General features: G+C 37.7%; 1 protein-coding gene across 2 annotated transcripts in view; it reads left to right on the top strand.

Annotated features, from left to right (window-relative positions):
- The window catches only part of PRKG1 (protein kinase cGMP-dependent 1), a gene marked incomplete at both ends in the record, with an annotated part of 1321419 nt that overhangs the window by 1102732 nt on the left and 201292 nt on the right, over positions 1 to 17395 (top strand). For both annotated transcript variants that reach the window (XM_080693971.1, XM_080693970.1), the window contains 2 exons: positions 3733 to 3810; positions 14031 to 14125. In XM_080693971.1, the coding sequence (XP_080550097.1) occupies positions 3733 to 3810; positions 14031 to 14125 (173 nt within the window). The remainder of the gene's footprint in view (positions 1 to 3732; positions 3811 to 14030; positions 14126 to 17395) is intronic.

A 17395-nucleotide genomic window follows, 5' to 3' on the forward strand; every position in this document is an offset into this window, starting at 1 on the left:
TGTGTACGTGCGTGTGTGTGTGTGTGTGTTACTGGCAGTCGAAACCAGGGACATTCTATGTATGAGCCACACCCCAGCCCCCAGCATGTTGCATGTTATTCTTTATATTGAAACATGTTCTCACTAGGTTGCTGAGGCTGTCCTTGAACCTGTGGTCCTTCTGTCCCTACAAGTACTAGAATTACAGGCATGCACCATCATACCCAGTAAACTAAAATATTTGATGTTGAAGTTGTGAAAGTTGAGTTATCAAAATCCATGTCAGATAATATTAAAAAGATCATCTCATAATTTGCATGTATTAAATAACTGGCTATTCCTTTCAAGCTCTCAGATGAAGAGATCAGAAACATGAAATGACTTAGAGTACTTGTTCTACCTGGGGGGAGATTTGCTCTCGGCAGGGCAATTGAAAACTTCTGAAGACATTTATGGCTTCCACAACTGGGGTCGGGTGCCACTGATACATAGTGGGTGGTGGCCAGCGATGCCTGGATATCTCATGTCAGAATAGGGTATAAAGAACATCTCCCTACACTAACTATCTGCCTCCAAATGTCAATAGTGTTCAAGAGGTTAGAAAACATCTACTTTTCTACCTTTTAATATGTTACAAATATACTTTGCTTTTTTTTAAAGAAAATAATTATGATGTGGATAGGAACATATTTTTTAAAATGGGTAGATAACTGGGCATGGTGGCATGCTTGTAATCCCAGTACTTGGTAAGCTGAAACAGGAGGACTACAAGTTCAAGGGCAACCTCAGTGAGACTCTCATCAACTTAACGAGACTGTTTCAAAATAAAAATAAAAATAGGACTTCAGGTGTAGCTTGAAGGTAGAATGCCCCTGAGTTCAATCCTCGGTGCCACAAAAATTAAACAAAATAGATAGGTGGACTATTGTGATCTTATTTTTCAAATGTGAATATTGTAGACACCTTTTCATTTGAATGCAGCAAGATATGAAAATCAAACATAGATAATCTTGCTAAATGGAATAAATTGAGTAATGTGCATTCTATAATTTTACTTTTATTTAGAAAGGATTATTCATACGCATATGTGCACATATGTGTGTTTAAAGTATAGGAAAATATGCCAGGTGTGGTGGTGCACTGTTGTAATTCCAGCATTCTGGAGGCAGAGACCAGAGGATCGTAGTTTATGGACAGCCTCAGCTACTTAGCAAGGCCCTTTGCAACTCAGTGAGACCCTGTTCCAAAAAAAATAAAAATACTAAAAAATAGGACTGGGAGTAGCTCAGAGGTACAATGCCCTTGGGCTCCATTCCTGGTACCACACACACACACACACACACACACACACACTATATATATATATATATATATATATATATATATATATAATCTTGAAAGGCACATACTGAATTACATGTACCATCTAGTGGTTGGGATTGGAAGAGAGGAACAAGGAATAACTTCAGTACTTCAGAAACTTTTTAAAGAGTGCTTATCTAGCATGCTAGCATGCATGAAATATATGTTCAATACCCAGAACTGCAAAATAAATAAATAAATAAATAAACAAAAATAAAATTCAAGCAATACGACAAAGAACCCCATCCTCTCCTAAGAGATAACCACAGATGTCAATTTGGTTGTAGCAACACAGACAAATATACCTTGTGTATAGTTTTGCTTATGTTGGCATTTTGTGTAATCGTTTTATGCTGTGTAGTGTTCTGTAGCTTGCTTGTACATAGTTAAAGATTGTCTTGGTGACCTTGCCTTACCAATGAATCATTCCTTGTAATTGTAGTAAAACAAAACCTTATTACTATAAAAATGAATTACACTTGAATAAAAAATCAGAAGTAGCAGATTAGGGAATCTGTTACTTTTCTAGATACATAAAAATAATGGATATATTCAGCATCAAGTATTAAGGAAATTTTGAGAGAATAGAATTGTTAATAAAAATGGTTTTGAAGTATAAATACAAATAAAAACCATTGGTCTAATTGATACTGTGTGCAAATCACAAAATCTGCTTTATAAGTCATGTGCAAGATATGGCTCCCTTGCTATGCTGCAGAAAAGGATAGGGCCAGATGGCACCATTTCATTTTTCTGTTGTATGTCCTAACCAAGCAAAACATTTTCTCCCATCTCTCCTTATAGAAATTACTTGTATTCACTGCAGGAGTAATCTTCCCCCTGACTGTGTAGTCCTCCTGCCCGCCCTTCATTGTGTAGTGCACACGGGACAGATGCTGGGCCAGAATTCTTCCCATAAAATTAAACTTTCTTTTCGTGTGTGTGGTAACGGAGATGAAACCCATGGGCATTGTACCTCCGAGCTACACCCACAGCCTGATTTTTCAGGCTTTTTATTTATTTATTTATTTTTGGTGGTACTGGGGTTCCTGGAAACCCTTCTACCTCCGGGCTACATTCCCAGACCTATTTTATACTTTTTTTTTTTTTTTTTTTTTTAATTTGGAAACAGGGTCTCTTAAGCCAGAGCAGCTGGCTTCAAATGTGTGCCACCAGCCCGGCAAGCTTTTTTTTTTTTTTTTGAAACCGGATCTCACTGAGTTGGCTTAGTAGCTGAGGCTGTCCAGGAACCGCGATTCTCCTGTCTCTGCCTTCAGAAGGCTGGGATTACAAGCGACCTGGCTTAAAACTTTCTGTTTAACAAGGCCAAACCTAAATTGCTCAAGGAAGAATAAGACATGAGGTGGCAAGCCGGATGTGGTGAAGCACGCTTGTAATTGCAGCCTTCGGGAGGCAGAGACAGGAGGATCGCGGCTGGAGGACGGCCTCAGCTACTTAGTGAGGCCCTTCGCAACTTAATCAGACTGTGTTTCAAAAAAACTAAAAAGACTAAAAAATAGAGCTAGCGGTGTAGCTCAGAGGTAGATGCCCTTGAGTTCTGACAGGTTGGGTCCCTCCCCGCAGGGGCGGGACCTTAGAAAAGGAGGAGACGCGGCTGGGCGATATCGCGAGAGGGCGGTGTTTCACGCGTAGCCCCACCCACAAGACGTAAACCTTTAAAGGAAGGCCCTTTCCTTTCCAGCGACGGAGGAGCTCAGAGGTCTTCAGCAGTCCAGCCCTTATCCCGAGAGAAGACCGCATTAAAATTTTCTTTTCTGCGTACCAGGTCTCTCTCACCTTTTTATTGCGCCTAAAAACCTAATAGGTTCCACCCCCAGTACTGGGCAAAAACAAAACAAAAAACCATGAGGTGGTGCCTTCGAAAAAGTTGTGGGTTTTAGAGTTACCTAACTCACAACTTTTCAGAAAGGAAGATAGAGAAAGAGAAAAGAGAAAGAGAGAAAGAAAGATAGAAAAAGGAAAGAAAAAGAAAGACTGTCATTATGAGAATACTAAAACCAAATTAAAAGGACAAATAAAATAATGCAGAAATACCAGTTCAATTAGCAACTCTTCTATTTTATTTCATGCTTAGTTGGTAGGATAAAGAATATTTTATCAAACAATTGAAATGAACTAAAAAATAGAAATATAATCACCCCAAAATTACATTCACAAAATAGTTTTAAAAGTGAGTATTATAGATGTGATATCTTTGTGATTATTTCATTTATTGACTATTACTCATTCTTAAATCAGGATGGATTCTATGCCTGGTTAAAATTCTGTCAGGGTGAATGCATCCCTGGGGCTGATGTTTGAAGAGGTTGAGCTGTGTGCTAGATCACTCCTTTCTTAATATTTTTTTCTCTTACTGTTTGTATTTTTCAGACTCATTATGAAAATGGGGAGTATATTATCAGGCAAGGTGCGAGAGGGGACACCTTCTTCATCATCAGCAAAGGAAAGGTAAGCTTTGGTGGCCCAGTACCTCAGCACCCCCACAGGAACACGCCTGCCGAGGCTTGTGCTGTCTGAATTTTTCCATCTTCTACCTCTAAGGGATAAATATTGAGGGATGGATCTCCCAATAATTGATACAGAAGGAAATAAGAAAGTAATTTTGAAGACCAGTAATTAGCCTGAACACTAGTAATCATGATACCAAACGTCACTGGTATGTCTGTGTTAATAGGGAGATCTCCATAAAAGCACCACCAAACTATTTCTAACAAAAAAGGTCTCCATACTTAAACTACATGATAAAAACAATACTAAGGGCACCTAAGAAGTCATCCACTACTTATAAGCAGTAACATCACTATAATGAACCACTGGCACTAATTTTGAATTTGCTGTAAAACTTTCTCATTTTTGTCACACTATGCATAAACATATAGGAAGGGAAATAAATGTAGAGAGGATTTATATGCCAATTTTTTGGTTTTGTTTGGGTACTGGGGATTAAACCCAGGGTTGCTATATCACTTAGCTTTGCCCCTAGACCTTTTAGTTTTTTCATTTTGAGACACAATCTTATTAAGTTGCTGAGGCTCGCTTTGAACTTGTGATTCTTCTGCCTCAGCCTCCCAACTACCAGGATTACAGATGCACCGTTACTCCCAGTTACAGTTGTATGCCAGATTTCACATTTATAATTGTCACTCTAAAATTTAAGTAAACTTATTTCTTTTAATTTAATACTGACTGATTCTGACATCTTACAGCTCACATAGATTTACAGAACCACAGTAAACAGAATGTATGAATGATCCTAAGTATTATTGGATACCATGTTTTAGATAATCCTCTGAACTAATTTTGGCTCAGAAATATGCATATGTCATTGTTTATATCAGTGGCATGTCACACACACCAGACAGTATTTATACTTTTATCATGCCCATTTGTTGACTGGTATCTGAAAGTCTAGAACAGAAATGGGAGAAAGTGCTTGGCTCCTTAAATGGCATCATAAAATAATCTGCATGAACACAGTTGGGGTTAAAATTATATCTTGTATATTTCAATGTTGTGGGATAAAAATGTTAGTATGTTATGGTATATTAATTAATTAATTAATTAATTTGTTTATTGGTGGTACTGGGGTTCCTGGAAGCCCTTCTTCCTCTGGGCTACACTCCCAGACATCTATTTTATACTTTTTTATTTGGAAACAGGGTCTCTTAAGCCAACGCAGCTGGCTTCGAACCTGAGCGATCCTCCTGTCTTCACCTCCCAAGCGCGGGGATTACAAGCGTGCGCCACCACGCCCGGCTTATGGTTTAGATAATAGATTTTTAGAACTTACCATTTCATGTTTTATTGGTTAACACTGACTAAAGAATGAGGGAAAATTGAAAAACCTCATGGATATAAACTATTTCATTGGTTATGAGAGGACTTTTTGTCCCAATGATCTGGATTTATATTTTCTTTACTACATTGCTAACGCTTTGTTATCATGGAATACTGTGTTTACCCAGTAAAATGGATGTCCGCCAAGCTTTTGTAATTACCCTGTTACTGCAAATTTCCAGCATTGACTGAAAGAAATAGTGGTTTGAAACCAGTTTTAGCTGGAAATATCACATTAGTGGTGCCGTCCTATGAGTTTCATAATGTATAGGATAGAAACAACATGGAGGTTATACCTCAGGAATCAATTCACTTGACAATCTTTCAGCGCAATATGAGGATTGTTAAGCAGAAATAGTAATATTACCCTCTCTTGACATTTTCAAGATTTTTTTCAAAAACAGGAATAGATTTTTTTCCTTAGTTTTTTTAGGTTGCACAAGTTAGCTGCTATGACCCTTAGTTGTATCTGTAATAATTATATTAATTATAATATTAATGCGTTAGAATTACTATAAGAAATAGAAAATGAGCATGATTAAGTTTCAATTATAAGGAATTGGAGAAAGAAATGAGTAATAATACAGTAGGTTAAGTTTAGCAGACAAACATGTTTCAGAATTGGGATTGTCTAAAATCGTGTCTTGTTTTGGGTATACTGATGTAACCCTGTTTTCCCATGCATTTAGAAAATTTATAAAGGGTAACCCTGGTGAAGATATTTTTCTTGTTACCACTGAATAGGCTATTTCTTAGAAAGTACTTTGGATAGAAGGAGAAACCCAACAGGGGCCTCAGAGCTGCAAATGGATTTCCCCGTGTTCAGTTCCATTTATGCAAATGTGAAGCAGTTTATATTATCCCATTAAGTAACCCGCACAAAGAGAGACACATTATGACAGAAACCTTGAACTACTTGTTTTCTGACATTAAACCTCCACAAGGTCATCTGTCTAAAGCTGGAGACGGACTGCTTGCCGTAGTGATGTCCAAAGCCCCCGGTGCCGTGTGGGGTGGACAAGTTGGTTCTCTGCCCTTTGTTAGTCCTTTCCAGTGGCCAGGGAACCTGACTTCCTTCCTCCCAGTGGGAAGCTCCAAGGAATTCTGTGTATGTCTTTGCTGTTAGTGTTGCATTAAACAACAACAACAACAACAAATTCTCCATAAATAAGTGGAACCAAAAGTGAACAGGATCATAGGACAAAGTATCAGAATTCCAATAATTTACATACATTTGGACTCATCTCATTTTTTCAATAGACCTTTTATACCACCTTCAACAATTTTCTTTTAAATTCTTTTTTTTTTTTTTCGTACTGGAGAGGAGCCCAGGGGCATTCTACTCTGAGATACTCTTCAGGCCCTGTTGTTTGTTTGTTTGTTTGTTTTAGTACTGGGGATGGAACCCAGGGACATTTACCTCCAAGCTACACCCACAGCCCTACTTTTTTATCCTTCATTTTGAAACAGGTTCTCACCAAGTTGCAAAGGACCTCACTAAGTAACGGAGGCTGTGCGGCGATCCTCCTGTCTCAGCCTCCTGAATGCTGGGATTACAAGCATGCGTTACCACACCCGGCTTAAATGCCATTTTAAAGTAGATGCTTTTGCTTCTTAGAATTATCCAGTGCTTAAATACAATGGTTAAATCAACTAACTCAACACAATGCTCAGTATTTTTGAATATGGAAAATGTTGTCTTACAGAAATTTTTTATGCATACATGTGTCTGCATATTCACAATAGTAAAATCTTACAAACAGCTCCTTTTAGATCAAGAAGAAGATAAAGGTACCGGTTGTCACCATTTCTATTCAGTGTGGTTCTAGGCATCCCAGCTTTTATAGTGTCCAACATGATTAGCAACCAGGGCAGTGAAAATCAAAACTACACTGAGATTTCATCTAATTCCCCTTAGAATGGCAGCCATCAAGAATTCCAACAATAGTAACTGCTGGTGAGGATGTGGGGAAATAGGAATCCTTTTATTCTGTTGGTGGGATTGCGAGCTAATACAGCTGCCGTGGAGGTCAGTGTGGAGGTTCCTCAAAAGTCTAGAAGTAGAACCCACCATATACTCAGGTATGCCACTCCCCGACATCCTTCCAAAATATAATTGGAGTCAGAATAATAGAATGACGTGTGCCTACATACCATGTTTGTTCCAACACACAATAATTTCCAATAGCCATATTAAGAAACCAACCTAGGTGCTCATAAACAGATGAATGGATAAAGAAAATCACACAATGGAATTATACCTAATCATAAAGAAGAACAAAATTATGTCAGTTGCAGGAAAATGGATGGAACTAGAGAGTATTGGGTCAAATGAGATTAGTCAGTCTCAGATGTCAGGAGTCATGTTCTCCCTCAGATGTGGAAGCTGGAGAGAAAAGAGGAAACAAGAGACTTCAGAGAAGTGGAGAAGTCATAGAATGTGGAAGGGGAGGGGAAGGAGGGAAAAACAGTTCAAAAAAATGTGAAGTCCATATATAAAGATACCACTACCATTCCAACTAATGTGCAAGGAGAAGAAATAGGTAGGAACAGGGTAAATGTGGAGGGAAATACACCAGGGGCTGTGTGCACATGTGTTTGTAGCACTTTGAACCTTACTATGATGTATAATTACATGTACCAATGAAAGTACAAAGTAAGTAAAGGCTATATTGAATTTAAAAAGAAAAATAAAGGTATATTATTTAGAAATGAAGACATGGTACTTGTTTCGATAATGATTTTATATAGACAGATATATTATTACAATTAGTAAGACTTTAGTTAGATCATCATTGTTCAATATATATTTTTAATAATAGTGTTTTATAGGTGGACAGGCTAGTTCAGTGGCCATTAGTTTCAATTACTATCTAAATTAAAATGAACTAATTTTATAATCAACTATATTAAATTAATAACTTAAAGCCGGGCATGGTGGTGCACGCTTGTAATCCCAGTGCTTGGGAGGCTGAGACAGGAGGATCGCACAGGTTCGAAGCCAGCCTCAGTTACTTAGTGAGGCTCTCAGCAATTTAGTTTCCAAATAAAGTATAAAATAGGTCTGGGAATACAGCCTGGTGGTTGAAAGGCCCCTGGGTTCCACCCCCAGTACCACAACAAATTAATAAACTAATAACTTAATAATTAACCAAGTTAATTAGCTAATTCAACTATTTAACTTCTCAGTACCAATAGCCACATTGCAATAGCTGAACAGCTATATGGTGATTGTAATGAACATTGCAGAGCTAGTATTGTTACTATGACTTAGATATTGAAAAAGCTGAATAATTCAATTTAAATCATATTAACAGTGTGAAAAAGAAAAATTGCATTATCTTGTCAGTAAATTCAGTGAGCCATTGGATAATGCAATATCCATTCATAATAGAAATTCTCAGATGGCATCTTCAGTGTGCCATAATGATATAACTGAGCAACCAGTGAGTAGAAAAAGGACCGTCTTTTCAACAAAAAGTATTGGAACAATTAGGAAGCCACAGGCAAGAGAATGAGCAAAACTTGACCTAAACGTTACAACTTACATAAAAATTAAATTAAAAATTGATCACAGATTTGAAAGTAAAATGTTTACAAGAAAATATTTATGACTTGGAGTTAGGTAAAAAAGCTCCTAGAAGTCCGGTGTGGTAACACATGCTTGTAATCCCAGCATTCAGAAGACCAGAGGATTGTGGTTCGTGGGCAGCCTCAGGTACTTAGTGAGGCCCTTGCAACTCAGTGAGACCCTATTTCAAAATAAAGAATAGCCGGGCGTGGTGGCGCACGCTTGTAATCCCCACACTTGGGAGGCAGAGACAGGAGGATTGCACAGGTTCAAAGCCAGCCTCGCTGGCTTAAGAGACCTTGTTTCCAAATAAAAAAGTATAAAATAGGTCTGGGAGTGTAGCCCGGATGTAGAAGGGCTTCCAGAAACCCCAGTACCACCAAAGGAAAAAAAATAATAAAAAATAGGTCTGGGAGTGTAGCTTGGAGGTAGAATAATCCTGGGTTCCATCCCCAGTACCACAAAAAAAAAAAAAAAAAAAAGACGCTCCTAGACATGATACCGAAAACACAATATATGAAAAAGTTTTACATCATCAGGTTTTATCAAATTTATGAACTTTTATTCAGCGAAATATTCGGGTGTGGTGGCATACACCTTTAATCCCAGTACTTTGGAGGCTGAGACAGGAGGATAGCAGATTTGAGGACAGCCTCAGCCTCAGCCTCAGCAAGTAGTGAGACTCTCACCAACCTAGCAAGACTCTGCTTAAAAAATAAAAATAAAATAGGCTTGGAGATGTAGCTCTGAGGTAGAATTCCCCTGAGTTCAATCCCCAGTAACACACACACACACACACACACACACACACACACACACACACACACACACATTAAGAGAATAAAAAGGTAAACTACTAGCAAAGAAATATATTTGCAAATAACATATCTGGCAAAAGGCTTGTATTGAGATGGCATAAAAAAATACCCCAAAGTATGAATTCAAACTGCCCAGTTAAAATCAATGGACAAAGAACAAAGGTATAAAAATGGCAGATATATACATGACAAGATTTTCCATATCACTGGTCATTAGGAGATTGGAATGAAAACCTCAGATACTAAAATGAGGAGGGGGAACAAAACAAAAACCATTTGAAACTTAGTGAGGGTAGAGAGCAGCCGGAGCGCGCGCAGGACTAGTGGGGACGCGAAACGATTAAGCCGTGCTGCTGAACATATTGGCAGTTTATCTGTTTTCCCTCTTCCTCTTCTTTCTTTCTTTTGTTCTTTCTTCTTTCTTTCTCTCCTTTTTTCTTTCTTTTTCTTTCTTCCTCTTTCTTTCCATCCATCTTTCTTTCTCTCCTTTCTCTCTATCTCTTTCTTTTTCTTTCTCTCTTTCTTTTGTTTTTGCATTAGGATTGAACCCAGGATCATTCTACTTTCACTCAGCCCCAGCACTTTCTGCTTTAGAAATAGGGTCTTCAGCCAGGCGTGGTGGCGCACGCTTGTAATCCCCGCGCTTGGGAGGCAGAGACAGGAGGATCGCGCATGTTCGAAGCCAGCCTCGCACTGGCTTAGGAGACCCTGTTTCCAAATAAAAATGTAAAAATAGGTCTGGGAGTGTAGCCCGGAGGTAGAAGGGCTTCCAGGAACCCCAGTACCACCAAAAAAAAAAAAAAAAAAAAGAAAGAAATAGGGTCTTCTTAAATTGCTGAGGATATTGCTAAACTCCTGAGGTTGGATTTGAACCTTGTGATCTTCTGTTCTCAGCTTCCCAAGTACTATAATTACAGTTATGTGCCACCACACCCACCAGGCAGTTTCGAGCCAGCAGTCACTCATACTTTGTGTTATTTATTCTAGAAAAATAAAAATATAGTTCACGTCGGGCGTGGTGGCGCACACTTGTCATCACCATGCTTGGGAGGCAGAGACAGGAGGATCGCACAGGTTCGAAGTCAGCTGTGCTGGCTTAGGAGACCCTCTTTCCAAAAATAAAAATATAAAATAGGTCTGAGAATGTAGCCCGGAGGTAGAAGGGTTCCATCCCTGGTACCACCAAAAAAACCACACAAAACTATATCAATTTTTTTCACACAAAAAAATTTTATCAATGTTTATATTATCTTTATTCATAATTGCCAAAGGCTCTAAATTCCTTCAGCAAGTAAATGGTTAAAGAAACTGGTTACTCATTTAATGGAATACTACTCAACAGAAAAAGAATAAAGTATTTAAGTATACAACAATGTGAATGAATCTTAAAGGCACTACGCAGAGTGAGAAAGGTTCAGTTAAATACTATGCTATTCATCCTCAAAAAGATCAAACTAGCATGATGTATAACAGGCCTTTGATTGCTAAGAGGAGGGTGTGGAGAGCATGGAACTATAAACACATACAAGGGGGCTTTTCTTAAAGTGATAGGATTGTTCTGTATCTATGGCAGAAGTTACACAAATTTATACATGTGTCTAATTCATAGAACTTATAACAAGAAGAAAAATAAATTTTACTAGATAATTCAAATATATGTACATTTCTAAATGTTGATAACAAACTATTACTTTAAAATCATTTATAAAATCAAGTATCTAGGATTATAACTAATAAAAATGTTCAAGTCTTTTACAAGGAAATTTTATTTGCAAAGTTATGATGAAGAGCAAAAGCCCAGCATTGCCTAACTCCTAAAAGGCAAAGGAACACATAGGGAGTTAATTTAGTAGAGACTTAGATTTGTAAGATTATAGTAATAAAAAAAACTTGCTTTGACTTAGGACCAGATCAGAAAATGAAAATAGTGAACCCAAATAAAGATCCATAATCACGTGGAAACTTGATTTAGGACATCATGGGAAAGAGAGTTACCAAAAGAATTGCTTATACATAAGGAATTAAAACTGAATGCCTACCTCACACCATACACAAAAGTTAATTCAGACTTAAGTATTAAAAAAAACCCTTTAAATTATAATTAGGACAAAGTGTTTATTATCTTTGGATAGGGAAGGATTTCTTTTTTCTCCTTGTTTTTGGTACTAGGGATTGAATCCATGGGTGTTCTACCTCTGAGTTATAACCCCAGTCTGTTTTATTTTTTATTTTGAAACTAGTTCTTGCTAAATTGCTGAGACTGGCCTTGGACCTGAAATCCTCCTCTTTCAGTCTCCAAAATATATAGGATTACAAGCATGTGCCAGCATGACTGGCTAGGAAAGATTTTCTAAATGAGATCTTTTTTAATACAAAGAATAAGGGATAAAATGGTTTATTGTGATTACACTAAATTTCATATTTTTCCTAAGGCATCATAAAATATTTAAAAGATAAACTAAAAAGGAACCAACAATAATAACAAATATTTTATACTGAAAAGTAGGCAAAAAGGATAATCAAACACATCACTTAAAAAAGAAACACAAGTGGCTCAAAAAATAATATGAATAATTGGTCTACCTCTATTAACATTCAAGAGAATAACATCTAATGCATAACTTCCTGGAAAAACAGTCAGTCTCGCTATACCAAGTGCTGATGATCAGATAGCATAATGTGACCTCTCATTTACTGGTGATACAAATGAAACTTGTATTTATACAAATGTAAACCTGTTCTTCATTCATAAGCACTAACCCCCTGGAACTCTTACCCATGGACATCGGCAAACATGTGCAAGGGTGTTCATAAGAACACTGGTAATGGCACCACCAAAACAAGAGGTAAAAAGGAAACTGGAAGCAGCCTACATTTACTTTTATAGAAGAATTAATAATTTGCATCATGTTTATACAATAGGATACTCCACAAATGGAGGAAGTGAATTTTAGCTACATATATTAAATGGAAAAATAAGTATCCCCAGAAAAAGGACCTGGGAACTTTAATTTTAAATAAGACTATAAGATCCCCTACTGAACTTTCTACATCTGTAAAAGCTTCATCAACATGCAAATTAGTGCCTCTATAATATAGCTTTGTGGTAACTAAAAGTGCTAAAAATGAAATTTCCATGGTTTGAAACACTGTGGAGGGCTGATCAGCTGGATCAGTGGAGAATAAGAATTGAATTCCCTCACCTTACATAGACTGCTAATACTAATAAAAATTCTGGTCATTGACATCCAGTCTCCAGATGCAGAAATCTGAAGCATAACTTTGTAATAAGTGTGTTTAAGTATCTAGCGTTGTCTCAAGAGATTAGTTTTTCTACTTTATTACATTTTCCAGGTAGGTGAATTTTAACCATTTAACCTTTCTGCATGACACCTAGACTGTATTATGCATATTAGTGAGCTTGAGGCTGAAGTGAGTTAATGTGAAAGTACAACTTATTCTTTGTCTTCATTCATGCAACAAGAAAATATTATTACTTGCCTTCCGTGGACTGTCACCCATGTCTCAAGTCCTGCACGTGCTGGGAATCTTGGCAATAATGAGGCTTTGTGTTAAAACAATTTATGGCAGTTTACCGGGTGCTTATTATATATTGTAGAAGATGGCAAAGAATTTTTCTTTTATTTGAAAAACATACTTATTGACAGAATGCTGACTAAATTAACTATAGTGGTTGCCTCATAAAAGGTAGAAAATGAGAATAGATGAGGACTGTGTGAAATTCTAATTTTTAAATAATATACTATTTCTTGAAAACAACTTGAAATAATAACAGAATATTGGGGTAAGTTCTTGTGGTCACACTGAATTTGTGATATTATTCTTTGACCATGTAAGTGGTAATGTAAACTTTTTCCTTATTTTTACATTTATTTATTTATTTATTTATTTATTTATTTATTTATTTATGTGGTACTGGGGATCGAGCCCAGGGGCGTTCTACCTTGGAGCTACACTCCCAGACCTTTTTATTTTTTATTTTAAAGCAGGGTCTCTCTAGGTTTCTGAGATCACTGAGTTGCTGATGCTGGCTTCAAACCTGCAATCTTCCTGTCTCAGCCTCCCAAGTACTGGGATCACAAGAGTGTGCCACCATGCCTGGCTTTACGTGCTGGTGCTCACATTGTAATCCCAGTACTTGGGAGGCTGAAAAAGGAGGATCACAGGTGCTCAGCCAGCCTTAGCTACTTAGGGAGACCCTCCACAACTTAGTGAGACAGTGTTTCAAAATAAAAATAAATCGGGCTGGGGATGTAGTTAGGAGGTAGAATGCTCCTGGGTTCAATCCCCAGAACCACACACAAAAAATTCTTAATAAAAAAATTAGAATAAGAAAGATGAAGTGAAGTCAGCCTTCTGAATTAGTGCTCGCTTGGCCATGCTGGGTTGGCAGTGGATTTAGATTTTCTTTCTCCTTGTAGGTAAATGTCACGCGTGAAGACTCGCCAAGTGAAGAGCCCATATTTCTTAGAACTTTAGGCAAAGGAGACTGGTTCGGGGAGAAAGCCTTGCAGGGGTAAGTGGATCACCTGCTGCACAGCTTTTGTTTGACTACTGTGTACATTCTTATATGTTGAGCTCCTAGCTGAATAGGCCCCTATTTAATACTTACACTGATAAGTGATATAGATCCTTGATAAGCATTCTTATTCATTTCCAGGTGGTTTTAGATACATTGTGGAGTTGATTACTTCATTTGTAATAAATCACTGTTATATTAGTGTTTATAATTAGTATTATATCAACTTTCATTTCCCCAACTGCAATTTCTTTAATGACTCCAGAAAGAAAAGAGAAGTATCCACTGCACTTATTCTGTACAACAGTTCCACTCAATACCATAAGGGGTTTCATGAAACCCCTAAACCCAATTGTAGGAACAATGGACCAGTCGGTGGTGAAGTCTTTGCCGGTTCCCCTCTTGGTGGGGCTGCCATTGCTGTCATGGCGATGGGCAGGGAGGAGGGCTGCAGTGAGCAGGATACACACATGGATGGGCTCTGAGGCTGGACCAGTAGAGGTGTATTTCACAACGACTGACTCTCTACTTGTAATATAAGACCTCAAAAAGCATGTGTTTGGGGAATTTCCCTCTTCCTTCCTCCCAAGTGCTTGCTTTTTGAGGACTTATATTCACAAACATATCAAAGTCAACCACTAAGCCAAGCAGGAGCAGGAGAGAGCTGGGAGGGAATGGGGTGGGAATCGGGAATCGGGGAGGAGCTAAATGAGTGATGTGCATGTATGCCTCTACCATCTTGTTCCCCATTAAGGTGTATGACTGCAATGCACCAATTTAAAAAAGAAAGAAAGAAAGAAAGCACTTGGTATTTCTTGTTACATATAATGAAGAAAATCCGAATCAACTGAACTATGTATTTTGCAGAATGCAGGACAAATGTATTTGGGAAATCTACTTTCATTTTTCAATAAGCAACATAGGAATTATCAGTAAATATAGACAAGATCGTTCAAATATATCTATGTATGTATATATGCAGCTTAAATTAAATATACCCAAAAAGCCACACTTATTTTTGTATCAGATTCCAGATGCAGGAGTGTCAATGGCAATGCGATATAATTTCCTCCTAAAATATTGAAACAATCATATAACAACAAATTCTGGTCAGGATGTGGGGAAAGAGGAACTCTTTTACACTGCTGGTGGGAGTGCAAACTAGTTCTGCTGCTATGGAGATGAGTGTGGAGATTCCTTAGAAAACTGGGAATGGATCCACCATATGATCTGGCTATACCACTCCTGGGTATCTTTCCAAAGGAGTTGAAATCAGAGAATTACAGTAACATATGCATACCCATGTTCATAGCAGCACAATTCATAATAGCCAAAATATGGGACCAACCTAGGTCTCCACCAACAGATGAATGAATTGCAAAATTATGGGAAATACACACAATGGAATTCTACTCGGCTTTAAAGAAGAACAAAATCAGGTCATTCGCAAGAAGATGGAAAGACCTGGAGAACATTATGTTACGTGAGATCAGCCAGGCACAGAAAGAGAAGGGACATATGTTTTCTCTAGTATACCAAAAACTAGGGAGTATTAGGAATACCAGAGGGACTCCAGATAATGAGGGGAAACCTCTGCATAACTAGATTGGAAGGATAGGAGAGGAAGAAGGCTGAGGTTGATTAATGGAGGAGCTACATCCAAATATATGTAAAAGAATGAATAATAGTATGGTTAACCTGGACACTCATTGTTGGGAGGGGAAGAAGGAGAATCAGTGGGGGAGAGTGTACTAAGCAGAGTCTGAATGTATGCCATTTTCAATATATTCCACATAAAAATAAAATAATAAAAATTACATAAAAATAAAATAAAATAGGTTTTGTTTCACTTTCAAATTTTACCTTCATTTAAAAATTACATTATGAGTAGTATTGCTTAAAATTACTATGAAAAAGCCAGGCGTGGTGGCGCATGCTTGTAATCCCCGCCATTGGGAGGCAGAGACAGGAGGATCACACGGGTTCGAAGCCAGCCTCAGCTACTTAGTGAGGCTCTCAGCAACTTAGTGAGACCCTGTTTCCAAATAAAATAGAAAATAGGTCTGGGAGTATAGCCCAGAGGTAGAAAGCCTCTGGGTCCCACCCCCAGTACCACCAAAATAAAATAAAACAATTTAAAAATAAAAAGACTAAAAAATAGGGCTGGGGGTATAGATTGGGGGTAGAATGCCCCAGAAATGAAAAAAAAAAAAAAAAAAAGAATGACCAAGAGCATATGGTTTGTGGAAAAGTTTTAAAATTTTTAAATTTTGTTCTGGTATCAAGATTTAAGTTAATGGTCCGTCTAGATGGGAGTCTTTCCTGCATGTGATTGTTCTGTGGATGGTCTGGTGCTAGTTCCTTCTGCACTTGCCAGTCCTCACCAGCCATCTCCTGTGGCTACAAAATAACAAGCCCCCCTCCAGCCAACCCACCTTCCCTCCAGAGCCGCCCCATTCACTCCAGCTCTCATCCTTCCCATTCCCTTTACTCTCACTTTTTCCACCACTAAACCTGGCCTAGTCTGTTTTAAGAACCTTCTTAAATGTCACCAGTGATTGGTTCCGAGCCCATAGGATGGTCTTTTCTGTCCTCATCAACTTCACCTCCCAAGCACAGTTTTCCACTGTTGACTAGCACTTCCTTCTTTTAATTCCACATTTTTGGGGATCCTGTAAATTATCAGCACTCTTTCACATCATTTATTTTGCATATTAAAACTCATCTGCCTTTTTCCCTCAGTTCCCTCTATCACATGCATCTTGGTTAGCTCCTTCATATGTGTGGCTTCATTTGCCTACAATGAAAAAGAAATCCCAAACCTTTATGCTCTGAATTCCTCCCAGAATCTTACACTTATCAGATAAGCAACTTGTGTTTGCTGAATGAATGAGTGAACGAATGAAAAGCTGGATGAAAAATTCCTCTCTCATGATACCCAGTCTTGCAATACCTTCTCTGCCTTTGATCACCTTTATAATGGAATTTGTTTGGTGACACATAACTGTTTTTGAGCTCACTTGACTGTAGGGGGCAGGTTAGTCCTGTAAAATAAGGTTAGCAGAGCTGATAGGTAAGCTCGGAAAGCCTTACATAATGAGACCAGCAATCACACTGAACTCTAGCTGTTGTTTCTCAATTTGTTTATTAAAAAACACAAGAATAAATAAATAAATAAATATGAAATAAATAAATGAAAATAAAAATAAAGTGTAATTTTTAATTATTTATTTATTTATTTATTTATTTTTGTGTGTGGTACTGGGA

The sequence above is a fragment of the Muscardinus avellanarius genome, assembly GCF_963383645.1.
Source record: "Muscardinus avellanarius genome assembly, chromosome: 4".
Taxonomy (NCBI): domain Eukaryota; kingdom Metazoa; phylum Chordata; class Mammalia; order Rodentia; family Gliridae; genus Muscardinus; species Muscardinus avellanarius.